This window comes from Panthera tigris, chromosome B3 (genome assembly GCF_018350195.1).
Source record: "Panthera tigris isolate Pti1 chromosome B3, P.tigris_Pti1_mat1.1, whole genome shotgun sequence".
Taxonomy (NCBI): domain Eukaryota; kingdom Metazoa; phylum Chordata; class Mammalia; order Carnivora; family Felidae; genus Panthera; species Panthera tigris.
Genome location: NC_056665.1, coordinates 141,830,978 through 141,843,115, shown reverse-complemented (window position 1 = coordinate 141,843,115; position 12,138 = coordinate 141,830,978). Strand labels below are relative to the sequence as shown.

General features: G+C 49.9%; 1 protein-coding gene across 12 annotated transcripts in view; it reads right to left on the bottom strand.

The window, feature by feature from the left end:
- The window catches only part of WDR25 (WD repeat domain 25), a 140,371-nt gene that overhangs the window by 1,864 nt on the left and 126,369 nt on the right, over positions 1-12,138 (bottom strand). For 11 of the 12 annotated variants that reach the window (XM_042990520.1, XM_042990521.1, XM_042990530.1 and 8 more), the window contains one exon: positions 1,828-1,998. In XM_042990520.1, coding sequence (XP_042846454.1) covers positions 1,828-1,998 — 171 coding nt within the window. Of the gene's footprint in view, positions 1-1,123; positions 1,330-1,827; positions 1,999-12,138 lie in introns of those variants that run through there. The other variant, XM_042990529.1, reaches the window with a different exon arrangement.

Genomic DNA, 12,138 nt, shown 5'->3' with positions numbered 1-12,138 from the left:
GCGTGAGGAAGAGGGGGCAGACTCCCCCCGAGCCTCCAGAAGCAGTGCGCCCTGACAAAACCTCGATTTCAGCCCAGGGAGAATGATCACAGACATCTGGCCTCCAGGACGGAGAGAGAGAACGTGTTCGTTTTGAAGCCACCGACCGCGGTACTTTGCCACGCAGTGCCAGGAAAGAAGTCCGCACGCCTGCCCGCCCCCGCCCCACCTCCACGGTGAGCCCTCGGGGAAGCCCCAGTCCGGCCCAGGCCCCCCCGCGGCCCACATGCACAGTAGCTGGGAAGGTGGATGGCCGGGGAGAAGACAAAGGCGTGAGCAAAGTGTTCAAAGCACAAGGCAAGGAGCCGTCACTGTCTGACGGGCTGCATCACATGGGAGCGCCCCTATCAACTCCCTTCTCAACGGCATCTGCCCTTTGCTTTATTCCAAGTGTTGTCCTGAGGCCACACTGTCTACAGGAGCCCACCTCAGAGAGCAAAGTGGGGGCAGCTGGAACACAGCTGCAGACTCTGTGTCCCTCAGAGCCTCAGAGGCCACGCTGACCTGGGAACAAGTTCCATGGCATGCTCTGCGAGCACAGCACCTGCTCCCCACGCAGAAAGTGAGCGGGTGCGTCTGTAGGAGGGTCAGTGGCCTGCCAGGTGGCACTCCCATCTACCTCCCCTGGGTGCCTGTTCTGCACGGGCTGTCAGACGTGGAAGGCCGGGGTGGCCAGACACGCCCACGCAGCCCCCTCCCGGAGCTGGTGCTTCTCCCCGGGTTGCACCAGGACCCTGCAGTGAAGGTCTGGAGGCTGGTGGGTGCAGGGTCACTTAGAACCCTCCGAGAAGAGAAAATGCGGGGATGGGGGGAAGGTACGTATGTACGCCTAACACATATTTTTTAATTTGGCGGGGGAGCACCGAAGAGATTAGCTACGGCTTATTTGAAGTCTTAAAAGGTGACGGTGATCGTAATGGCGATAGTGGTGGTGGTGGTGGTGGTGGTGATGACGATGATGATGGTGATGAATGTGATGGTGATGAGGGTGGGGATGGTGACGGTGATGATGATGACGGTGATGGTGGGGATGGTGACGGTGATGGTGGGGATGAATGTGATGGTGACGGTGATGACGGTGACGGTGATGGTGGGGATGATAGTGGTGGTGATGAGGGTGGTGACGGCGATGGTGACGATGTTAATGACGATGGTGGTGATGGTGACAATAGGTAACGCGTTTATGGAGCACCTCCTGGGTCTGGCACTGTGCTAGATCCTTTATAAGCGTTATTTCCTTCAATTCTCAAAACCACTCTATGAGGTAAATATATTCTCATCCTCAATTTCCTAAGAGGAAAACAAGAATCAAAAAGGCTAAATAATGGGCCCAGGGTCCCCGGCTTGTGAGTGGTGAATCCAGGACTTTGACACCAGATCTAACCTCAGGTCGCGGCTTGAACTTCCAAGTCACAGTTCCTGCCAAAAGCACTGAACAAAGGTGGGGCGGGAACCCGTGTGGGCTGGATGGGGTGGTGGAGGGAAGGCAGGAGTGCGTGGGCTGTGTGGCTGTCCTCCATCGATCCGGACGGGGGGCCCCTCCGCACCCTTCCCCTGTGGGGTGGCCATGCCGGGCAAGGGACACATAGGAGAAGTATGGAGGTGCTGTTTTCTGCACTTGTCTACCCCCACCCCAGGGATTTCAGGCACCTGGACGATCTCTAAAGAGCCTGCCTGCTGAACCATCTCCCACAGGAAGTGATCTGGGATCCCAGACAGCCTAGGGCTACTTAGATACAGCCTACAGCTGAAGCAAACTGAAAAGCAATGCCACATAAGGTTTCTCACGTGGAAAATCTGGTTGGAGATTTTGGCAGAGCTCCGGAAATCCCAGGCAATAATGGTGCGGTCAGCAGAGTCCCGGCTCGAAGCGTCCGTGCTGCTCAGAAACTCAGAGCCTTCCTGGAGGAAGAGGATGTCCAAGGTCTGCTGGATGGTTGCCTTGTAGCTTCTCACCACCTGCAAGAGAGGGCATCTGTCATGCTGTGGGCCCCACGAGTACAGGGCGGGCACCCACGGGGAGCGCCACGAAAAGCCCAGGCGGCAGACGGGGTTTAGCGAGGGCCGTGCCGGGCTGCTAGGAGATACCTCCCGCAGCCTGGCTTCGTGGCCCCTCCCCACAGACGGTCCTCCCTGCCACGTGCCTGCCCCACATCTATTGGCGCACGGCCACCATCCATGAGCTACCCAGGGAGGCATGATGACCTCTCAGACCACACCAGTCCTGGAGACGGCAGCTAGTGCCTGATGAAAGTGAGCTCAGGGAAAGGCCCATCGCCCAAGGGCACCTGAAGGGCATCAATGATGCCCGCTGATACCAGGCCACATGTTACGAGAGTGTCTTGCTTCTTCTTCTCCTTCTTTTTCTTTTTTTTTAATGTTTATTTATTTTTGAGAGAGAGAAAGACAGAGCATGAGTCAGGGAGGGGCCGAGAGAGAGGGAGACACAGAAGCAGGCCCCAGGCTTTGAGCTGTCAGCACAGAGCCCGACGCGGGACTCAAACCCCCGTGAATGGTGAGATCATGACCTGAGCCGAAGTTGGACGCTTAACTGACTGAGCCAACTAGGAGCCTAGCAACTGAGGGTCTTGCTTCTAAAGACGTCACATAATTCAAGCCCACAAAACCGCAGCCTATTCTCTCTGGAGTAGTAACTGTATTGCAAAAAGCCAGAGCTCTTGGAGACCGTAAGGCAGAACCACAGTACATATATTAGCTTTAAAGACACGTTTTACTTCCTAGCATCATGGCCAATAGTTCATAGCCTCCTGTCTTGTAAACCAATGCGATCGAGTATCCAGAGGTTCTGTTTTCTGCAGAGCATTTGATCACACTCACCTTCCATTCTAAAGCAACTGGTTCGGGTTGGGGGCAGGTCCCAGTATCGGACTAACAAGTGTCTCCACTTAACAAACCCACAGACCTCAGGACTTTCAATTGCAATACTCAGCAAGAGGCCAGTACAACGCGGCCTCAGGCCTTCCTGGCCGGCCTGTTTACCAGCTACCTGGGCGCCACCATGTGGCCACAGCATACACACGGTTCTCTGGTCCCTCTGCCTGCTGGCTGTGAAATAAGAAGTCTCGACAATTTTTTCTTTAAAGTGGAGTTGACCACCTTCAAAGTTTTATCGTCCTCTTTCAAATGTACATAAGTCAAATCCATGTCACGTGTAGCATTCTATAAAGTCAACTTAGGCAGTTCTGAGACCCATTCTCCAGATGAGGAACACTGAGGCTCAGAGATGCAGGGATTTGCTCCAAGTCCCACCGTCAGGGGGGCGGGCTTCTCCCTGTCCCTGCTGCTTCCCTTGGGCCCACAATCCAATCTCCTACTGGCCACTTCCTACCTCCATAAATTAGGGGACAGCTTCCTGGGGGAGGGGAGGGACAAATGGCTGTTCTCTGAGCTTCTTCAGAAGCAACTCCCAGGTAAGGCTACCGCAGGGTAAGCCCCTTGAAGCCCGCAAAGTGGCACGGACACAGAAAAGAGAAGGCGGCCCTGGAGGCCTCTGGACACAAGGCAGAAAGGCAGCCCATGGCCACTCCCCAGCCCTGAGCCTCCCAGAGGGGAGGGAGTCTCCTTGCCCCTAGCCAGAGGGGCTCAGCAGGGGTGCTGCCAGATGCCCCTCTGCCCAGTCTGAGGCTGGGGCCCGGGGAGGGGGCCTGCGTGCCCTCGAAGTCTCCAGTATCCAATCGCGTGAGTCTGCACAGCCTCCGGACTCACAACAGCACCACCCCAAGGCCAGGTTTGGAATCCACTTTGGTGGGGAAGAGAGGGGAGGGGAGGGAGTGGTGCCCCATAATCACAGCTCTGGAGCCGTCTCTTCGCCAGCTCCTCCCACCCCAGTGCCATGACAGTCACCCTCACTTCGACACCCTCCCCACCAGCCACCCCAGGCCTCTATCTGCCTAGGCCGCATCAGTCCTCAAGGCCCTCCTTCCCCTTATCCCAAAGCCCTCTCCATCCCCACCATTCGGGGGAGGAGCAGGGAATCCAGAGATGGCCGGGGCAGTAAATGCCAAGAGAAGAGTATGTCTGCCCGACTTATGTCCCTGGAAGTGGCCCGTGCACTGGGCAGCCTTTCCTCTCTGGGGGCAAGGAGTGGCCCACACAGAATGGCCACCGGAGAGCACCCACAGACGCTGGGTGGTTCCCAGCTCCCGGGCAGGGCCGTGAGCTCCTGCGGGCGGTTCTGGCCTTCTCACTGCAGCCCCCCTCCAGCCACTGCACGGTGACCCCCACAGGGGCTCGGGAAACACACTGACCCAGGCAAGGACGGAGGAAGGAGAGGGCTCTCCCTGAGTGCCCAGGAAGCGGCACTGGCCCGGGGTTCCACATAAATTACCTCATGAGGACAGCCAGAGGGTGACATGAAGGCCCGGGAGGAGCAAGGTGCCGGCCCCGGCTTGTGCGTGCCACACCTGCTCCCAAGACAAACTTTCCAGAAGAATGGAAACCATTGTTCTGCACATTTCCTGAGAATGGATGGAAACGACCCAATTCATCGGGGCGCCATAAAACTGAATGGCCGGGAAACAAGCCGTGTGACGGGCGATCCCTGCCAATAACGCTGCTGTAAGAAGGCTGACCTTTGAAGTGATCGCTGCCGAACATGATTTACTCGCCTTCACAACTGCTCCTGCCCCGGCAAAGAGCAGAGAAACCATCTGTGTGTCTAGCTGGTGGGTTTTATGGCGACCTTAATTACACTGACAGCTGGTACATCCCATCCCAGGGGCGTGGGACGGCGCCGCGCAGCCCTCCCCGGCAGGATCCGGAAGGGAGCCTCGCTCGGACTCTTCTGGCAACCGGGGGCCTCTGTCAGGTAAGCAGATACTGGGCTGAAGGTTTCTGGCTCTGGGGCAAGTGGCAGACGTGATCCACACCATGGCAGATTCAGGCAAGATGAAAATCACCGGACATCCCTGAAATCCCACGACTGTCTGGTCCTCCGGACAGACCTGGGAAACTCCGGGCTGACTCTGGTTCGTCCAAAGCACAGATTTCCCTTCCTCGTGTCCCTGCCACTTCCCAAGTATGTGGGGCTGGGGCGCAGGCTAGGCTCGGGTCCTGGCCTTTTGGTCGTCACCACGGGAGGCCTGGACTACAGGGCGAACCTCTGCCTCTGAGCGCTGCTGGACCTCAGAGCGACGGAAGACTGGGGTGTACCGGCCCCCTGACCCCACCCACCACTCCCCTGCACCCAAACCTGAGGAAACGCAAGGGGAGACACTGCTCTGGCTCCCGCGGGACGCCGTGCTCCCTCAGCCACCCGCCTGCCCCACAGGACCGTGCATCTGTGACACGGGGTTGCCTTTGGGCCGTGCGGGGTCTGCGGGCTGCGGACACTACTCAGGTGTGCTGGATTAACCACCGGATTTGCGAACAAAAGGAAAGTTTGCAAAGTAGGCACACGGAGGTCTCCGGCTCCCAGCAATATCCCGGCACTTGGGGCGGAGCCAGCACACGTGAAGCCGCCGCCACTGGCCCCGTCAGGCACCATTCACAGGGTCCGCCTGTGGCCCTGGACACGGGAGACGAAGGAGACCTGACTCCCTGGGAACCGTGAGACGGTGGTGGGGGTGGGAGGCAGAGGCAGAGCGCTGTGCTCAATGCCGCATCATCGCTGGCCCCGTGGAGGCCGCCAGAGGCCTCCCTCCCCAGTGAGAGGGCCCCAGGTCCCCGGCGGCCACCTCGGTGTCCAGCCCGATGGCCTGTTGCTGACTCTGAGGTCCCGGGCAAACCCCACCCCTCTGCTTCAGCCTCCACACCTGTAAGTGGGGGACAACCGGGCCGCAGCCTGGAAGCAAACAATAGCTGTGACTGCGCCCGGCTCAGGGGCCGATGCGCACCAGACGCTCACAAACCTTCTCCTCCAGGGCCGGCTAGAACCAGAGTCCCAGCATGGAGCTCTGGGTCCTCGCTTAAGTCCCTTCTCCCCACACTTCCATTCCTTCTCCCCGAAAATAAACATCTGGGTCTCTGCAAATGCTAAGAGGTCAGGAGTCTCTGCATGAAGGCAAGCTGGAGAGGTGAGCAAAGGGCCGGTTTCTAGAGCTTAAATTCACACAAGTAGCCAATCACAAGGCACAGCGTGCACCCAAAGCACTCTGCTGATAAATTCAGGAAGGACCAGAAATCGACATTTTAAAAAAGTAGAAAAGAAGACACGATTAAGTTTTTCTATTCCCCCTGGGGCTGGGGGAATCGCTCCCAGTCATGACTCTGAGGCCAGAAGCAATGAGAAAAACACGGGTTAACCTGGCTACATGAAAATCATAATAATTTTAAGAACTACTGTACGGCATGAAAAGCAAGTCAATAAAAAAGTAAAAAAGACAATCAGGAGGAAAATTTGCAACTTGTCTCAGAGGCAAAGGTTACTATCCCTAATACACAGGTTCTCAAAACAGATGAGAAAGACCCAGCACATCTACAAAAAAGGCAAGAAAAGTGAACAGAGAATTCATATAAAAGGAAGCGCAATTGGCCCTTTGATCTTGCTCATAATGAGACATGCAAATTCGAATCACACAGAGACACCATTTCTTACCTATCAAATTACCAAAGTCCCAGTTTGACAACACACTCCATTAGGTGGCTGTGGGCACACACTGCTGACAGAAACACAAAACGCTACAATCCCTGCGGAGAGAACTGGGGCAACATCGAGCAAAATAACATATGCCTTGTTTCTCAGCAATGTGCATGACCCAGCAAACCAACGTGTAGGAACGGTCCCAAAGGTACACTGGCAAAACCCCACAAAGGTGTAAGTACGCCGCCGCTGAAAGCAGCAATACTTCTACAAACGACGCAAACGTACGTCCACAAAGGACCAGCTGAGTAAACCTTGGCGCATCCACACTCCAGAATGCCACGGGCCGGAGACAGCGCAGCCTGTCCACCTGCCTAGCTACGGGGCGGCCTCCAAGGCATACTGCCTGGTGCGAAGAGCAGGTGGTGGAAAACACACGCGTAAGTCAGTGGAAGAGGCGATGGGAACGTGTGTGTGTGTGTGCGCGCGTGTGTGTGTGTGTGTTTACATCCATTAAAAACGGCAGGAAGATAAACCAGGAACTAAATAAATGAATGAACAGAGGAAGAGAACAGAATGGCGGAGACGGGAGTAGAGGTGGAACTTTTAGGGCTTCTGTAAAGGGCCAGACGGTAACTATTCTGCAGTCTGGGGCCACATACAGTCACGGCTACATTCTCTTCCCTGTGCGTGTGCGTGCGTGCATGTGCACCCACATGTGTATGTTACAGCCATCTCAGAACACAGAAATGGTTCTCCGCTCCAGGACCGTATAAAAATGGCAGCAGGCCAGACCAGGCCCACCGGCTTTCCAATCCCTTCTTTAGAGCCATGTATATATTTTATAAAATTATGCAACAAAATTAACTGAAAGCAGTCTCTAAAATGTGAGAGCAAAATTAAGCTGATAAAACTAACCGTGTATTGAGCTGGTAGCTTAACCACGTAAATCAGATTTATTTTAGGAAACATTAAAAGCATAGTCATTTAATGGCACATCCTTAGATGAATATACATTCTGAACGGAAAATCAGTAATTTGGACATACATTAGACATACATTATGGACAAAAAGAACCACAAGAAATATTAAACTGCCTTCAGTCACTGCACAGCTAGCATTGACATGTACCAAAAAAATTGTGCAAATGCAGACAGAAATAAAAATTTCCAGTATAAAAAAGAGAAAATATATAAAACCAAAGAAATTAAAGAAAAATTCTATAATCCTAAATTTGAATTAGGAAAGTCAGTATACACAATGATATATTTTTTTCTTTTTTTCCCTTTTCTTTCTTTTTTAAGATTTTGTTTACGTAATCTGTACACCCAACATGGCGTTTGAAGTCACAACCCTAAGATTAAGAGTCGCATGCTCTACCAACTGAGCCAGCCAGGTGCCCCTGATGTACTTTTTCTTAATAACAGAAACATCTCCTAGCTCTGTCCATAGAAAGGGCCTAGAAACAAGGAGCAACCACATCACTCAGATTATGGTCTTCAAACCCACATAAGCAAAAGTGACACGGATGACAGATGTCGGCACCACACCGGTGCCTATAACGGAGGCAAGAATGATCACGGTTAGGAGAGACGTGGAGGACGTCGGCCTGAAAGACACAATGTCTGAGATGAAAAATACATTAGATGGTGTTAATAGCAAATGAGACACTGCAAAACCATTAGTGAACTAGAAGACATAGCAACTGAAATCGCTCAAAATATACCAGTGAGAAAAACAGACCGGATTTGAAGATGAAATCTAGTTTTAACCCAAAATGGAGTAAGCCCACGATGGCCTCTTACTCTCGCCCACCAATTATAACTAAAAGCTCTGGACAAAATTCAAGAAGCAACTACCTGAAGGCTTTCAAGAGTAAATAACAGCAAGTGGGCTGGGGAGGGAAATCAATAAGGTCCTAGGTTTGTGGGGCGTAGGGATGGGGGTGGCTCGTTTGCGGTCTCTTCACTCCTGACTTTGACTAGTGGACTTGCTGAAAAAAACGTAACTACATGGTGGGCACAAACAGCAAAAATTCCGATATTAATCTGTCGTTCTGGTCAAAGGAACAAGAAAATGGGCCCTGGTAAGCCAGAGAATACGGGGGACATTTTCCAATGTGTCCGTTTGCTCTCCTGCACTGACCCAATGCCAGCCCAACAGCAGTTCTGCCGTGCACTGGGGGTGCGGATCAAGTACCTAAAACCTAGAGAACAAGCATCTGAATAGAAGAGCTGGGGAAACGGGCCTTTATTATGAAAATGGTAAGGAAGATCCACATTTCTTTTTTCCTCTATTTTCTCTAGGTACTTCGTCTTGAAAGGGATCCCCGTTAAAGATACTGTGACAAGACAGAAGACTAAGTCTGAGACAAAGTCATTTCTCTGGGCAGAAGGACCAGGAAAGGAGGACCCAGGAAGCCACGTCGCATGGGAGAAGTTCCAAGAGGACGGAGCTGAGAATGCTCTAGTTCTTTGTGTGAACTGACATGTACCCCGGGACAATCCCTAAGCAATACATTCACGGAGTCCAATCACAGAAGCACAGCTGAAGCTCTGGGAAGCAGAATACCATATACCCACTGCCCAAGTCTGAAACCAACCCCTTAGTGGCCCCGCATCACAAAGAGTTTGAATACTGCAAAGAAAATAGAACCACTGCCCGACAAAAGGGAGAAGGAACCTACAAACTGAATCTAACAGGCTTGGTTGCCTGTTAAGACAAACTGCTATTCTCATAGGCCTGTAATAGGGTCCAGGATCTTCTAATATTGAAAATGTGCGGGATATATTCCAAAATTATTTGACATATAAAGAACTAGGAAAATGTAAATAGTAAGCATGACAAAAGAGAAATGATAGAGATCGGCCCTGAAGTGACCTAGATGTTGGAATCATCAGATATAATTAACGGCTATTATAATAATCCTCAATGACATAAACACAAACACTCTTGAAATGAATGGATAGATGGTGGCAACAGAGAATAGAAACTACATATTGTTTTAAATAGAAATTTTAGAACTGGAAAAAACAACAACAAAGAATAAACTCAATAACAAAACGGGAGTGAGAAAGACTCCGTGAACTTGAAGACAGATCAACAGAAATGATACGATCCGAAGAAAAAATTTATAGACCCTTAGGGACCTATCAAAGCCTAAGTATTTTTGTCATGGGAGTTCCTAAAGGAGAGGGGAAAGACAGCAGAACAGAGAAAATATATATACTTGTTGACTGAGAGTGCCCAAATTTGGTAAAAGGCATAAACTTAGAGTCGAGAGGCTCCACAAGCCACAAAGAAGATGAAATCGAGGAAAATCAAGCCCCACACATCACAATCAAACTGTTGCAAAGTTCAAAGGACAAACCTTGAGACCCCCAGGGGAGAAAAATGAAGCATCACAGGGACAGCAGTCTGTGTCTGTTCTGACAGACTTCTTGCCAGAAACTATGGAGGCCAGAAGACCGTGGGCGCAGTGAAAGCACTGACAAGGAGTGTCGGCCCAGGTTGTTACAGACACAGAAATATCCTCAGAAATGAAGGTGGGACGGAGACCTTCACAGGGGAAGAAAAACCAAGTCGATCTATCGTCAGCAGACCTGCTCTATGTACAACAAATGCTAAAGGCAGTTTTTAGGCTAAAGAGTAATAATAGCAGAGGAAAAGTCAGAACTCCAGGGATGAAGGAAGAAATGGCATATGATTGGGTAAATACAAAACACCATTTTTCTCCAATTAAGTTCCTTGGAATATGCGTGACCGTTGAAAACAAAAATTGTAAGTCCTTAAGGCAAGAAGAAAATTATACTGACTGGAATCAACATAAAAGATTGAAAAGCAATGGCAATAATAACTATGTGGGGGAAATAGGACATACTTTTCTATTATTAAAGTATTTTCAAAATAATTTGCTGTTTCCAACAAAAATAATAACAGTGTGTTGTGGGGACTGTAATTTATGTACAAAGAAAATGTCTGCCAACAATAGCACAAAGATTAAGAAGGGACAAACTGGAAATCTGCATATTGTGAAATGCTTATACAATATAAAAAGAGATTCAATACTTGACCACAGGCTGATAAGACAAAGATGTAGACTATAAACTCTAAGCAACCACTAAAAATAAACCATGACACAAATCCAAAGACTAAAAAAGCCAAAAAAACCAGCAGCGCCTGGGTGACTCGGTCAGTTAGGTGTCTGACTCTTGATTGCGGCTCAGGTCATGATCTCATGGTTTGTGAGTTCAAGCCCTGCATCCGGCTTTGTGCTGACAGCGTGGAGCCTGCTTGGGATTCTCTCTCTCCCTCTCTCTCTGCCCCTCCCCCACACTCACTCTCTCTCTCTCTCTCTCTCAAAAAGTAAAATAAAATAATAAAATTTTTTAAATAAAAAGGCAACAAAACACGTAAGATGAAATTAACACTAAATTAATCCAAGGGAAAAGGGGGGGTTAAAACAAAAACAAAAAAAGGAGAAAAGAGAATAGATGTAACAAAGAAAAACAATGGCAAGATGGCAAATTTAAACCCAACCATACCAATGATTGCATTTAATTAAAATAGGATAAATACACTAGTTCGAAGGAAAAGATTATTATACAGAATTAAACTAAAACATCAAGATCCAACCGAAGTGCTGCCTATAAGAAACACACTTAAAAAATTTTTTATTGCGTTTCTTTGAGAGGTAGAGACAGACAGAGCATGAGTGGGTGAGGGGCAGAGAGAGAGGGAGACACAGAATCGGAAGCAGGCTCCAGGCTCCCAGCTGTCAGCCCAGAACCCCACGCGGGGCTCAAACCCATGAACCGTGAAATCATGACCTGAGCCAAAGTCGGACACTCAACTTACTGAGCCACCCAGGCACCCCAAGAAACACATTTTAAATATAAAGACACACATAGGTTAAAAGTAGAAAACATGGAAAAAGATGTATCATGTAGCAGTAATCAAAGTAAACCAGGAAAGCCTAGGTTAATGACAGAGTAGACTTCAGAATAAAGAATATTACCAGGGATAAAAGAGTCTTTTCATAATGATTAAAAAGTCAATTCATCAGGAAAACATAACAATCCTCAACAGTTATTCACCTAATAACAGAGCCTCAAAATAAATGAAGGAAAACAAATAGCACTTAAAAAGGGAACTAAGACAGGGCGCCTGGGTGGCTCAGCTGGTTAAGTGTCTGACTTCGGCTCAGGTCATGATGTCACAGTTCATGGTTTGAGCCCCACGTCAGGCTCTGTGCTGACAGCTCGGAGCTCGGAGCCTAGAGGCTGCTCTGGATTTCATCTCTCTCTCTCTGCCCCTCCCCCACTCACACTCTGTCTCTCTCAAAAATAAACATTAAGAAAAAAAATTTTTTTAAAAAAGGGAAATAAGACAAATTCACTCCTCTAGTCACAAATTTCAATCAGCTGCTCTTAACTAAGGGAACAAATGGACAGAAATATCAGAATGGATATAGAAGCCTTGAATAACACTATTTACCAACTCAGTCTAATTGAGATGTATAGAACATTACTCCCAACAACAGCAGAATAAACATTCTT